Raw genomic sequence first — 15,628 nt, 5'->3', positions numbered from 1 at the left:
GTTTTCTGTTGTATTTTGGATCATGACTGTGAAACTCATTAGCTAATATTAAGGATGATGAATCGCAGATTTGTTTAAGTGGATTTATTCTGGAGATGTTTTATGTAAAAAAAAAAAAAAAAAAAAAAAAAAAAAAAAGGTAGTACATCTTTTTTGGAACAAGGAGATGAACTTGGTAGAGAACATTCTCCCCCAAGAATGGTCATTTTTTTCTTTATAGATACATACTAAATGCAAAGAACAAAAGCCACTTTTGACTGTGTTCAGGCAAAATTCCCATTAAATTCTAGAGAGAGTTGTGCAAGTAAAGCTATGCACTTTTAAATTCCTTCATTGAAATAGCAAAACGTCATGAAATATAGGAGAGGTCTTTACTTCATTATTAAGTAGGACATATTGTACATACAGCACTTTTTTTTTTTTCCCCTTTTTAACTTACTGCATTTGTTTAGCAAGCTATATTGACTCATCTTAGTAAACGAGGGAAATCTTGCTGTGGTTTTAGTTCATGATAAAGCTGATACTGAGTTTAAGGGGGACAGATTTCTTGCAGAATGTAAAACTTGCTTCAGTTACTTCAGTATGTGTTTTCCACTTCCTTAAAAGAAATATATATATAAAAATATCTTAAAAATTGGGGTGAGGAGACATTTTAGTTAGATTAGCATTGCAGGAATTACATCTAATCATCTGAGTTTGACAAATGTTTGGGGGAGGGGGTCAGAAGATATTTACAGTCTTATGTGCTGCAGAACTTATGCCGCTGTACTGTAGCTGAGAACAGAAAGACCTAATGCCTTATTTCTATATGCAAGTGTTTTGGTAATGGAAGTCTAGTCAAAGGAAAACTCTGCAAAACCTCCAGAATTCCTATTAACAACTGTATTCTTTTTCTAGTATAGTCTTACTTAGGCAAGCCATGCAGGACTCTCTTATCTTTCATTTTGTCTAGTTCTTCAAGCCTTTTTTCATTTGATTGATTGTCAGGTCACTTTTAAAGTTTTGGTTGACTACTTGATTACTCCAGTTTTCTGTGAATGTAATTTCAGTTGTGAAATACCTTCACATCGCTTCACATGGTTTGATGCTTCTCTCTTTTGCTGTTGAGTGTTCAGTTTTAAATACTAGTGCTTGAAGAAAAAGTGATTTAAGTTGCACTGTCTTCACGTGATTAAAACAACTCTATCAAGTGTTATTTAATAAATAACTGAGTTATAATACGTGGTCCAGTCAGGAAGTGAAAGCCTGCATTTAAAGGTATGATTACAGCTTTCCAGATGCCATTCAACCAAACCCAGTGGAGGGGAGGATGTTCTCATAACTATTGCAGATATTTACACATGCAGCAGGTAAGCTGCATTTAGTCTTGACTAAAAGAAGCCCAGCTGAGTCAGCAGAGAGCACTGACACCATTCTCTCCCGTTAATTTCTCTAGTTTGGCAAAGGTTTTTTTTTGTTTCAGCTCCTACTCAAGTTAATCTCACTAATAAGCTGGTGAGAGGGGTCCATTGCTTGCACATGTGGAAGGGTGTGTGTGTAGTAAATTAAAAACTTCTTGATGGCATTTGAGTTTAAACTATATTAATCTCCTCAGATATATCTGATTATTTGTTGGTTTTTATTCAGCTTTTTTTTTTTTTAAACATTGTCTAGCAGTTGTTAGATACAAAAGATAGTTTTGTAAATGTTAGGTTGTTTGTTATCAAATGAATGATATTCTTCTGTTTTACTGTAGACTAGCACCAGCTGAACGACGTAACACTGTGCCATGCTTCGCAATGTCCTAGGAAAAACCTTTCGATTTCTTGGGTATACTGTGCAATATGGCTGCATGGCGCATTGTGCCTTTGAGTACCTTGGAGGAGTTGTTGTGGTAACTTTTCATTTTCATGACACTTAAAAGAAAATAAAACTGTAATACTGGAATTGTTATATGTGATAATGCCAGTATTTCAGGTTTCTTCATTTTCTTTAAAGCTTTTTCAAAGTGTGCTTAGTAAATGCCTATTTTTTTGGAGGCGGGTCCAGCCTTTATGAAAGTTATTTCTACTTTAGGCATTCATATTTTTTGCTAAGTTATTGCTTGAGGCATCACTGAAGCAAATGGGAAACTATGATTAAGCATTTTGCAGAGAGTACGTTCTTCCAGAAAGACTGGAGTTTCTAATAATGCCATAGGAAATGCTCTTGTTTCCAGCTCTGGGCAGATTTCTGGATGTTTTATGCTCCCCCCCCCCCCAGGTTCTAAACCTAGCAGATACTGCTGCTGGACATAGTGGGGTTTGGCTGTGAGCTGCTCTTGCAGCTTCTGTGATGATTCTCTTTTACAGAGGCTGAAGAAAGGGGTAAGCTGGCAGAGCTTTGAGTGCTGCTCCTAACAATTTCCTGCAGATCAGGTGCTGAAATGAATGCATAGGGGCTCGTAGCACCTAGCGCAGTTCAGGACCAATCCTGAGCGAATACGGAGCTGCAACAGAGTTAGAGGCGCTCTGGAGGCTGTCCTCACCTTTTAAGGGTATCAGATGTTCCTTGGAGGATCGCACTTTTTTAGTTGTTCTTTACCTTACACCATTTCTAGTTTATTAGCAAATGATTTGAATATTAATGTATTTTAGATAAAAGTAATTGGAAATAGTAATTTTTTCTCATTTATTTTTAATTTGCAGTGTTCTGGACCTTCAATGGAACCAACCATTCAAAATTCTGATATTGTCTGTTCGGAGAACCTTAGCCGCCACTTTTATTGCATTCGAAAGTATGCTCCTTTGTTGAGACTAGATTTTACATTCCGTTTGCCAGAGCTTGTCAATAACCACGTTCTATCCATCCTTTATTTTTCATATATTCTTCTGCTTCTGAATTGTAATTTTTCATAAATCTCCTCTCATTGTGTCTGATGGAAGTTAAAGTAATCAGCACATACAGCCCATCGAACAACTTGTCAGAATTCATTTAGGATATAGTCTATGTCACTTTTGCAGCTTTGTCCAAAAAATGGAAAAATTCCCTTTTTTTTTTCCTAAAACAGTTCTATTGTGTGAATGTAACTTCTCTCTAAGCAGTTTTGTCGTACTTGAAAACAAAGCTGTAGGTATTGCTGTGCTCAGATAGGTTGTTAGGAAAGTGACCAAATGGTATAAGTACCATTTATCAAATGTCATTTTATTACTATGTTGTAGAGCACAGTAGGCTCAAGGCCCTTGCCCATTTTGTTGTGGTCTGTTTCACTGTACAATGTAATGTATATAATCAGGATGCAAAAGTCATATAAGGTCTTACAAACTCAGACATCTGAAGTTCCATTGGAAGAATAACATTTGGTCAGTAACATTTAGGAACACAGAATCTGTTCTGTTCCATATTTGTGTAGCAGCAGGATCAAGTTAAATGGCAGTCATTTCATCAGAGCATTGTCAATTCAAATGTAGTCTTAAAACGTTTCAGAAATGATCTAAATAACAAAGAATCTCTCCAAATGTACTTTAAAAACTGTGTGTAAAATCACACCCTGAGTAAAACTGAAGAAACCAAAATTGTAGACAAGAATTTTCAGCAGAAGGAAGTATCTTTAATGTACGTGAATATTTTTGGAGTATACACATTGATGCACATGTATTCAGCCAAATAGTTTGTACTTAGAGTTCTTCTGTTTGTGTTTGTTTCTGTTTTTTCCTCTCAGAGGAGATATTGTAATTGTGAAAAGCCCAAATGACCCCAAATCAAATATCTGTAAAAGAGTAATTGGCTTGGAAGGGGATAAAGTCTGCACAAGCAACCCTTCAGATTTCCTTAAGAGTCACAGCTATGTAAGTATTAGAGTTTCTTGCTTTGTAAATTAATGATTAAGTAGGCCTGGTAGTCTCTAAAGGATTTGCAATATTTGAGTATCATCATAAATCATAAAGTATGATGTTCATAAATTATTTTTTCTTCTTGTATATGTACAGTAAAATGTCGTAATTTGTAAACTCTCTTTATGGCAAGCTGTCTTTCTCAGTGTCTTTTGTCTCTGTAGGAAGTGTAGGCAGATGATATTTTTGCTCTGCCCTTTGGTTAGGTCTTCTTCCCTGGAAGAATACTCTAAAATTCTCTGCATAAAGTGCAGTACAGATGGCGGACTCAAGGGCTTGGTCTTAAGGCAAAATTGTTCTGTGTTTTAAACACTAAGAAGTGAGAATTTTGTCTCTGCAATAGCTTTTTATGATTTTGCTTTCAAAATTATACTTCAGTGTGTATCTGTATTTCAATGTAACAATATTTTTTCTGAGTATGGTTGGAAAAGTAGTAATTTTCCTAACTTGTTCAAAAAGTCAGGTAACAAGATGAAATAAGAAGAAAAAAATATTCTTAATGCTCACTTGTCCTTATGCAGATAGACTTAACAGAAGTTTAGAAAGATTTGTGTCAAAATGTTTGCAGCAACTTCTTTTTAAGCTATTATTAGAAAAATCATCAGAAATCACAATCACAGAAAAATGTAGGGTTTTTTTTTTCCCAAAAGCATGTTTGACCATTACCTCTGTTCAGCACATTGTGGAGACATCAGATTTTGCACAGGTGTTTTGAATCGTAAAAGAGATATTCTGTTGCCTTTGCATATCCACTTCATCCTCACAATTAGAATAAGAAGAATTAGCATCTGGCCCATAGCTACAGTCCTGTGCTGTGAAGGTGGAGAATTTTATGGAACGCTCCTTGCAGCCAGCTACAGTCTGTGATAGATAAATCCTTTAAGTGTTTAGCTACCATAAAGACAGCAGCTTCACCAGTACGCCTCCAGGTACCGTTGCTTCATTTGTATTGAGCAGCTAAAGTGGAGTCTGTCCTTACTAAAATCAATGGAAAAATTCTTGTCAACGCTGTGTCTAGATTCGGTGTCTGGATTTAGTTAAGACCTAGGACCAGAAAGCAAGGATACGATTCATACCCTGTTCTGAGGGGTTGAATTTGTTGTTTCTTCCACTCCAGTGTTGAGGCAAGACATTTCAGGCACCTGCCTCTAATCTGCCCTTCTGATCAAGTGCCGGTACCACTGGAGCTTCTGTTCACACTTCTGTCACTCGTGGACAGAAAGAAGGAATTCATTCTCCGTTACGTTTTGAAGGGGAGGACAGAGCATTTAGTTTTTCCATAAATCAAATTGTGTTACCGTTTAACCAAGGAAAAAACTAAAAAAACCCAAAGAACCCCAACCCACCTTTCTTACCGAGTTGAAGAAATTTTCTGGCTCCCGTGGGAGTAGTCATTTAGATGAAATATGAATTTCCCAGAGCAGAACAACCTGAAATGGAAAGCTGAATGCTGCGTACACTGACAGAAGACGCAAACTGAGTTTCTCTGAGCATCTTGTTCCTCACTTGTCTTAGTCTTTAAAAGGAAGTTCAGGAAAGATTTGTACTTAGCAGGATGTCAGCCTTTCTGGAAACCCTGAGGCAATCAAATGACTATCCAGGAGAACAATTTCTGCCTTAGGTGCAAGATTGCTTGTCTTCAATTTTAATACAAAAGGTAAGGAGAATGAGAGGATGAGGAATGCAGAGTCCATTTCCTGTTTTCCTGCGTATGTTTTTCATGAAGGCTCATGTGTAGAAATACAGCAAAGTGACATGCAGGCTTTCTTAGTTCTTACACCTTAACTTGTATCTAGAGGGAGAAATGATCTACATGGAAATGCTATCGTTTGTTAGTGCATATCTGTTTTCCTCCTCTCTTTAGTGGTTGTTGAAGAGGTAGATCTTTCCATCTGTTCAGGAGACACTTCCTCTACAGAAGAGTATATTCTAAACATAGATATCTGCACTTTATGCTCATAACTTACACTGGATTATTTACTAAGTAAATTGTTCTTGTTGGGGAGGGAAGAAGTGATATGTGTCTGTGTTTAGGTAATCGTCTAATCACATTCCTTATTTTAGTGAATCACTGTGCTATGCACTTTTTCTCTTAATTCAAACACAAAATTCTTCAAAGCAAATAGCAGCAGCAGATGTACAGAGAACTGGCGATTTGTTTTGTTAATACTTCCTTGAGAAGAATTAACCTGAGTTGGGTTTTTGAAAAAAAGATTGTCGAAACTGAGGAAAGGCCTTGGCTAGGATCCCAAGTGGCCACAAGTGTTGCCTGGGGTGTCTAGCTGCCAGAGAAAGGTACAATCGTAGGCACTCCTTCAGTGAGCAAAGCCTAGAAATTGTCATGAGTTTTGTTGTTTATATTAGGCTACTGACTGCTTTTTTTAAAATGAGAAATGTCTGAGTGATACTTGAATGCAGTGACTCCAAAGTGTGTAAGGTCGGAGGATTGATTGTTTTTATTACAGTGAACTGCTCAGCTTTCCTTCAGTAACTTGTCTCCTGTTTTGGGGAGTGATAGTGAATAGTTACTGTCATGTTTGCAAACTTATTACAGTACAGTAAATACAAAGTATCAGATGCCAGAGATATTACCAAATGAGGTAGTTCGAACCTCTGCTTCATTCTTTGCTAACTAATGGTTAGGTATTATGAGTTCGCCAGTTACTGGAGATGTCAGAACAATGGCAGTACAACATACTTAACAGAGCTGAGAGTGAAACCACCTCTAAGCAGCTGCTTCTCGTTGCCCTAAAAAGGAGAATCCTTATAGTCATGTTAGTAGGAATTGTGCTTAGTCTGCACTGACTATGTCAATGTTAGTGTTGGCATATTTTACAGATTTTAAGTTAGGGATTGTTGTGCTTAGAAGCACTATCATACGTGATTCTTATTCTGAAGCCTAAGAGAATGCTAAAATCAGATCCTGCTTCCAATCCCATTTCATTCATGAATATACTTCTCAGGATGGCTTATATATATAGATAGGAGAATGCAGAACTCTGTTTACAATTTGCTTTCTGTAAAATTACACAGATGAGATACTTTATTGTTGCAAACAACAAGCAGATACCTGTAGATTAAAAAAAACCACAACAAAACAACAAATCAACCTTCCAAGCTATAATAAAAATGAAAAATAAAAAACCATATATAAGTTGAATAAGTTTTTCTGAAAAGAGGTATTTCAGTTGAGTAGAAATGCAGTAGAGCAGTGGCAGTTACGTCAAAGTCTTCATAGTGGTATAAAAATACTTTTGCTGCTATGCTTAGCTGAAGTAATACATCATATGAGAAAAATTATTTTTGTCAGAGTACACCAAGTGTAAGGCTGTACCAAAAAACTGTCTTTGATGGAGTCGTTGGATTACAAGCTGATGGAACTAATCCCACATATCAAATTGATTGGTATAAATTAAGCACGTGCTTAAATTAAAATTTAAGTACATAAGGAACGTCTTTGCTTTGGACCCTTTATGCTACATGATGCTTCATAGGCTAGAGGTTGGAGTTTATCTGCAGAATAATAATGAGGGAAATCTTCCTATTTACATGAAAAGTATAATGAAATTCCTTTTTTGAGTAAGCTGCCATAGTATTACAAAGTTAGGAAAATGTACTTTTTCTTTTCATTGCCTTTTTATTGATATTTGGTATGGAATATGAGCATTAGGCTGGCAGTTTTGCTGCCAGATGAGATATTAAAAAATATCTTTACTGATTTATTCATTTAACTATAAGATCTAAGTAATGAGGGTTAATAAGGAAATTACTCAATCACAGTAAACCCCTGAAATGGTCTTTAAAAAAAACACCTGAAAGGTTAATTTTCATATTTAGGTTTTTATTTCCTGTTTTAAAAAGTCTTAATACAGATCCAGGTTTATAATTCAGATTGAGTATCCTATTGTTATATTTGAATTTGTTTTAATGCCATTTACTTTAGCTTTAATTTCTTTAGTACCATATGTTCTTGTGCTGCAGCTCCTATTTACAAATTGAAAAAGTGAGGGGTAAGTCATCAGATTAAAACAGCTTGTATGTCATAAACCACCAATATGCTAAGCCTTTGTGTCACTTAAACAAAAGTAGTACCTAATAATGTCACTTAATACAGCTAGAGTCTGTAAATAAGGAACTGCCTTTTGCAAGTCATAGTGATAAAAAGCTGAGATACAAATCCATATCTCAGCAACACTCTGCTGGTAATCAATCACAACACACCACTAATGCTGTGAGACTAGCTGATGTGGGGGAAGTATGTTTACCTTGTGCTAAAATGAGGTTCATTGCGGAGATGGCATCTCTTCATCCTGTGGTTAACTCTAGAGCTAACATAATTCCGAAGATAATGCATCTTACTGTGTTTGCAGATCAGAGAAGTGGTCTTACGCAGCGCTATTAACTCTTCAACAGTCCTTGTCAAATGCAGTAAGAATATTATGTGGGTACTAAGAATAATGTAACGTTAATGTAAACAACACGGTATCTTAATCACTAGACAGTACTACAGATTTTGGATGCACAATGTAAGACACTGAAAAGTTGTCTGATATTTCAGAGTGCTCAATACCATTGGATAGCCTCTTTAAAATACCCTAATTAGCAATTAACAATAAAGTTCTCAAAACACTAGTTCTTTTTCCTTTGTCCTTAGTATGTTAATAGCTAGTTTACACTCATGGTTTAGTATTTCAGTAATCTAAGTTTTAATAGTTGCCGGTCAGGAGAAAGGAAATACCTTACTCTTTCTTCTTCTCCTTAGTTCTAGCATTCTAGGGGCTTCAAAGAAAGTTACGCCATAATTTTAAGCAGCAGATACGCTACATGTCTGGTGGGAAAGGAGAAGTGATTTGGCGTGTTTCTTTGCAGATTTGTTCAGTTTGCAGATCCCTCTATATCCCAGTACAGAGAGTTCATGCCTAGAGCTAATCTTGAATTTTCTGAGAAGTAATTTTAAATCAAAATTCTGATTTGTCAAAACTAAATTTTTCAAGGGAAGAGAAACACAAAGAATTTTATCAATCTACTTCCCAATATTTCCAGGGTTTCTTCTGCTCAAGTGGATTGGTCTTTTTACCTTTGCAGTTTTGTTTTTGCTATTTCAAGAACATATGAGTGGCATGACTTGACACAACAGCACTGGTAGCACGCACCATAGCTTATCCTCATGTCTGTGGGGTCAGGGAGGTGGGTGGCCAGACATGGGCATGCCTGCACCACAGCTCAGGCACAGAGAGCAGCGAGAGGCTCAGCTTAAATGAAGTTCCTGCATGAGCTCCCTCCGAGGTCTCTTACATCGCTTTCTTCCCCACAGCCTGAACCAAGATGAGACAGCTGCACTGTATCAGCAGGTCTTGAGGGCAGGCCAGCTCCACCGGGGTGGGGGAGAGCACTGCCCAGGCCCTGACACGTTGCCCTGGTGGTTCTGTTCAGCCAATTCATTCCTGAAGGAAAACCATAAAGAAATCTTCTCGTTGATTTGAGGGAAAGTTGTTTCAAGATCACTCATTTCTCAATTTATAGCACTAGATGCTTTTCCTCTGTGGAATACAGCCTTGGCTGTACTGGTCATACCAGTTTGAACCTTGTTCAAGATTTTATGATTCTGTTATTCCTCTGCTCCACGTTCAGTAATAACTTCCAGGAGGCTGCTCAGAATGATGAAAGCAACTACTCAAGGACTCACTGAAGATTTTGAGCACAAGTTTGAGTCTGCCTGTATCAACTTCACATCTGAATGAAGGACCTATTTAATTTTTTTCCCCTCCTTTATACGTACTAGCTAAGGCCTTCCAACTGTCGTAGATGATGAGATCATGCAGAGCTGAGGCCTTAGATTGATTAGCAGAGATTCAGGTCACTCCTGATGGAGCTGGCAGACACTTTTAAGATTCCTTAACCCTGCTCAGAGTATTTATCGGCCATTGTTGCTACCAGGCTTATTAGCTAGATCCCTCTGTACAGGTATGCCTTTGTCCAGGGCATACCAGTGATGGTAATGGATTTTGTGTTTTAACCAGGAAGTTCCAGTTGGGGTTTGAACCCGTGGGGTTTTTTGTTCTCAAACCTATACTTTAGAATCATAGAATCGTTTAGGTTGGGAAAGACCTTTAAGATCATCGAGTCCAAGTGTTAACCTAACACTGCCAAGTCCACCACTAAACCATGTCCTTAAGCACCACATCTACACATCTTTTCAATACCTCCAGGGATGGTGACTCAACCACTTCCCTGGGCAGCCTCTTCCAATGCTTGACAACCATTTTGGTGAAGAACTTTTTCCTAATATCCAGTCTAAACCTCCCCTGGCGCAACTTGAGGCTGTTTCCTCTGGTCCCATCACTTCTTACTTGGGAGAAGAGACCGACACCCACCTCGCTACAACCTCCTTTCAGGCGGTTGTAGAGAGCGATAAGGTCTCCCCTGAGCCTCCTTTTCTCTCACCTAGGGTGACCCTGTTACATCATCTGTTTTCTGGAGAAGAAAAGAATCAAATCCTTCTTAATGACTGCTGTAAGAAAAGTCTATGCAAACTGCTAAGTAATCTTTGGTGGATTTGTAATCAATATTTTGTTCCAAAATAGTGATTTTCTATAAACCAAGAAAGCTAATAATAGCCTGGACTGATGAATCACAGAAATATTCTGATTTTTTTTTCAGGCGTTCCTCAATGTAGCTAGGAGATTTGCTTGTGAAAGTTTTGGCCTATGAACATCTATAAAATATGAAAATTTCAAAACTGTAATGGATTAAAAAGCTTAGATAATTTTTCACTACTTAAAGCAAAGTGATTTTGTTTTCAAAAGAGAACCATTGTTTTAATGCAAAGAGAGAAGTTGCAAAAAGTGTGCGCAAAATCTGTGCATTATTCTTCATTACAGTAATGTTTGCTCATAGTTTTTATTCTATTAATTTTAAGTTAGTTTTAATTTTAACTGGTAGTATTTTTAGAAAAGGAATGATGGCTAATAATTTAAATTTAGGGTTGTAGCTAGAGATTTTTAAAATTGGGTATATAGCTTTTTAGGCTGATTCAGATCAGCATATTTAACAATGTGCTGTAGATCTGAATATTAAATGAGAATACTTATAGAAGTAAAGTAAACAACACATGCAAGTGTTTGTATTATTATTTAACACAGTTGGAAACTTTTGCAACAGCCAAAAAGTGATACTGAGAGAAAGCGTATCTTTTCATCATTTGACTGGCATAGATATTTCTGAGGTGAAAATGCTGTGACCTTTCCCATAAAGCAGTGAGTGCAGTGATCGAGCCTTTTAAGTTCCAAGTAAGCAAGCTCAGGAACAGCAGTAGCTATTTGTGCATTACACAAAGTTTAGAGGGAGCAACAACGGTTAAAAGACAAACGTTCAAATAACCAATGAATGCTTTCACAGATTACTGTAACAGCTTCCCCAAATTTTTATTGAAGAACAACGCTCAACTGGTACGCTTGCATGATAGAGAAAGATGTCTTACAAATTCAACTCTAAGTTAATATGCCTTAGTTTCCTTGTAGTATATGAGTTAACATTGCTAGCATTGAAGGTGATGTGATTTTAATATTGGTTAATAATTAATTTCTGAACTTGGATAGACAAGTCTTCATATCTTAACTTTTTATAAATTTTCTATTAAAACAACCAATGACTTAATATAGAGAATGAATTCGTAATATAAATATTTAATCACAGTGAATTTAATTTCTGTATAAAAACTTGTTATTGTTTCATTGTCATCTTTTCTCATCATAATCTGGACCAAGGTCATAATGTATTCTTTTTAATATGTGTATTACTGGGCCAAGTACATTATGTCTTACAAGCAGCTTAAACTGTTCAGTAAGTAAAAGGAAAATGCTAAACTGTTTGGAAGTACCTGTGAATTCAAGGTAAATTCATTGTTTTATTTTAAGAAGTATTAAATTCCAGGTAATTCAGCCTTTTAGTGATACTTAGAAGATGTTGATTTAAGATCTGCTATACTGTTAAAAGTTCCAGTGTGGTTGCTATAATTTCATAAGCTTTTTCCAGCACAAAAAAGGAAATGTAAATGCTTATGCTGATTTTGAAAATACTGAGCTAATTAATGTTGTTGGGTTTTATATAGATGGCAACCTTAATATGAATAACATTTATGATAAGCCCACAGAAATGGTGCCTAGAGCAACTAGATCATTAAAAAAGAGTATCTGTTAAGCATTATTCACTCTTGGTTCTGAATTAATAAATAAAGGATTAAGGAATAGTTATGGGAGACTTTAAGTGTAGAGTGATAAAACAAACTCCCGCATTTCTGTGGTGTATATTTATCCTAACTAGATGCAATTTACTTAAATAAGGCAATTTAATCAGTATTTAGTAAATTTGTCATTTGATATTGTAGATTCTTTCATCATATTTCACTTTAATCAAGAAAGGTAACACCTGTGGTTTATTCACAAAAGCTTCTTTTGTTAAATGAACACCCGCAGGCCATGAAGCAATTACATTTGTTGCTTGTACCAAAGTAGGAGGCACTTAAATAGACCTTAGTAGGGATAGATGAGAACTCGCAGACTTTATTCTTTTGTCCAGCACTGAGATTAGTTCTTATCATAGCTCAAGAAGGAAGCCTCTGAACTGAAAAGAAGAGATGGGAATGATTTAAAGTTCTTCTTAAGTTTGAAACTTTGATATTGCTGGAGGTGATGTGAATACCTGTGACCTTATGAAAGTTCAAACTTCATCTACTCCCAGCTGATTGTACATGCTGATGTTCTTTGACAAACACAGGCTGCTTGGAATTCCAAAAGGAGAGACTGCAAGAGATTTGTGTTTACAATTCTCCACTTATTTATTTAAAATCCCTATTTCTCCATCTTTAGTACCTCCTCCTGCCAAAGTCCCCTAAAGTCACAAACCAACCCCCCCCGCCCAAACAAAAACAACCACCCTAACCACAAAAGCCTATTTTCATTTAGTTGGGTTTTGGGGGTATTTTTGAGGCAGATAATTTAATCTGTTAATCTGATTTGCAGTATATTAGTTTTCTAGTATGTCAGTTAATGCAGCGCAGGCATCTCATCTCTTGGTGTTGAAGTTAGTGAGACTACTCAAAGATCAAAGTTTGGCATCATGTAAAAAGACCAAAAGAATATAATTCTTTGTTGATTCCCTCCCCTGCCCATTTATGTAAATTAATGTTTTATGCTAGTAAGTATGCATCAAATACCTGAACTGTACTTCAGTTTTGGCACTTTAACTATACCACTAAGTAAAAGACAACAGCCTTGCAAATTTAGCCAGTTTGTCGCAGTGAAAGATGCTTATTTATCTGAGCTGAAACAGAATAAGCTACTGCTACAAGCTCAGTTCTTCTAAATGATACTCTTGCTCTTCTGGTCTATCTGCTCCTGTACTAGAGCCCTCAGAGCCTTGGAAGGGAGAAGGGGGAAAAGTCATGTGTCTGATCAGTGTCCTGTATTCTCATGCATATAAGCTGCACCTCAGATAACCGGTTCTGCCTGAGAACTGCTGTTCCTTGGAAATAAATCCTCAGATAATCTGCACAAAAGCAGAGGCACAAGGGTTGCTGAGGCAAAGAGAGTAGTCTGCAGACAATCAGAGGCAGCGTGTTTTCGCATGAACCTGCACTGCTGTGGAATTGCTGGTTTTGCCTGTGACCCACTAGTTAGTTACGTGAAAATTCGGCTGTTGGGCTTGGGAGACTTTCGCATCTTAGTTCTGGCCTGTGTGTAAGGGAGAACTGAAATGCTGCCCAGCCTAAGTTAAATGCTTTTGGTGCTCCTGTCAATATTTTTTGTATTCAAAATCTTTCTGTGTGTAGTAATGGTAACTGTGATTTCAGTTATACTTCTTAGATACAATTAATTTTGTCTAAGAGGTCCATGGTCTGTAGATACCAAAATGCAACGTTGTGAATTGTCAAGCAAGTGGCTTTCCCATTGCCTTGGGTTTCTGGCAGTAGCAGCCTATTGGTGTGTAATTAATATATTCTTACTGCAAATACAAGTTTTCAATAGTTTTTTTTTTTCTTTGGTTAAAAATGTATCTTATTCCCAACTACTGTGCTTGCATAGCTTTGAGGCGTTTCAGATTGGGTCCTGATTCTGCAAAGGTTGATACTCAAAGTTAACTATTTTCAATGTGAGTAATCCCACTGAAATCAGTGAGGTGGTCTAGAAATAGCTTGGTGCATAAACCCTTGAAGGATTCTGGCTTCAGCCTTTATTTCAAAGGGGTGTAAACAATTTTTTTTTTTTTTTTAATTAATGATTATGGCCTGTCACTGGTATTTGGTTTTACATTTTCATGTAATTCATGTGATTTTTATTGCTTGTCTTAATTCTAGGTTGTAGTGAAGTGCCTAGATGATGGACAGGCACCATACAAAGGTATTATACTGTATTATCTCTAGATGAATCATACATTGTGATGGTACTCTTTAACGACAAATGTAGAGGTATGGGGTCCTGTCATACCTTCCATGGAGAACTACAGAAGTTACCATAAGTGGTGAATTTCAGGATATAGGAATGTACTTTATTGCAGATGTTCTGTCTGGAACGCAAACTATGAACATCTTGTCTAGACAAGTAATTATTAGTAGTATTAGAAGTAGTAAGTGATACGCCACAGCTGGCAAAAGCACTTTATTTTTTCTACTTTTGGAGCATGGAAGAAAGATGGGAAGGTCTACAAGTGTTTGGATATACTTGTGTTATGAGTGGGTCCTTATTTCACATAGTAACAGATGAGCTTCGTGTTCTGCCTATAAATCTGGGAAAGTGAGAAAGCATGGGAACCGGTAAAGTAGAAGGGGAGCTGGTAGTGTCCTGCGTGTGAAACAGTAGCACATTGCAAGAAGTGATGCTTTTTCAGAAATGTGAAATGTTAATGTGGGTTTGCTTTTTTATTTCATTAAAAAAATCTTCCTTTCATAGTAATTCATGCTTCTTTCTGTCTATTTGCTGAGATAGTCTTTCAAAATGACAGTAGTTTGATGTATGATTTGTAATTCTGGTAGGCACTGGACAGGTAAGTTTGCACCAGAAAGGTCAGAGCGCTGCTTGGCATTGTAATATGCACCTGAAAAACAAACTCTCATAAGATGCGGACAGTGAATGCTTTAGGTGGGTACACTGCAAATAAGTGAAGATGAATATCCAACTAACCTAACAATTGCTGCTGGACATTCTAAATAGGCTGTATACCACAGAATTTTTGAGGAAAATAGGAATGTCGGTACATTCTCAAATAGAGACCTATCAAAAACATTTGTCCACATGTGATGAGGTGTATATTCTACACAGGTCATTTGACTCTGGATAGAATTTTTTAAAAATGTTTATTTTAAATTGACTTCTGGTTGGTTATTTTATTTGCAAAGCTGTTTGGGTAGGAGGAGGGCCAAAGCCATCTAGCTGAAACCAACTGGCCTTCCCAGAGAAAGCTCTTCCGTGCACATGCCAGCAATCTGGCAAGGCTACAAAATAACAAAGGTGGCAGACAAGCTGAATATGGAATTCCTGTATTGAAGGACTGGGAGAACAAGAAGTACAGGACCACGATAGAACTAGCAGATCAGTTCAAAACAAACAAGGCGGCACTCCTTTATACAGGAGACTGTGGAAGAAGACAGTATCAGTAGGTTTCAAAAGGGGTTAGACATATTGATGGTCTACAGCTCCACATATGGATTCTAAAATGATGAGGCAGGGATGTGTGCCCTCTGAGATGCCTAAAGCACCTATCTTGGATACCAAAGAAGTACA

The 15,628-nt window shown here is 36.9% G+C and overlaps 1 protein-coding gene across 1 annotated transcript in view; it reads left to right on the top strand.

Moving 5' to 3' along the window:
- Positions 1-15,628, top strand: part of IMMP1L (inner mitochondrial membrane peptidase subunit 1) — a 30,961-nt gene that overhangs the window by 8,684 nt on the left and 6,649 nt on the right. Inside the window, exons 2-4 of the mRNA XM_050896938.1 lie at positions 1,736-1,873; positions 2,667-2,755; positions 3,680-3,806. Of these exons, the coding sequence (XP_050752895.1) occupies positions 1,769-1,873; positions 2,667-2,755; positions 3,680-3,806 (321 nt within the window). The 5' untranslated portion in view covers positions 1,736-1,768. The remainder of the gene's footprint in view (positions 1-1,735; positions 1,874-2,666; positions 2,756-3,679; positions 3,807-15,628) is intronic.

The sequence above is a fragment of the Gymnogyps californianus genome, chromosome 5, assembly GCF_018139145.2.
Source record: "Gymnogyps californianus isolate 813 chromosome 5, ASM1813914v2, whole genome shotgun sequence".
Taxonomy (NCBI): domain Eukaryota; kingdom Metazoa; phylum Chordata; class Aves; order Accipitriformes; family Cathartidae; genus Gymnogyps; species Gymnogyps californianus.
Note: the sequence above shows the minus strand (reverse complement) of the source record. Positions and strands in the feature narration are given on the sequence as shown.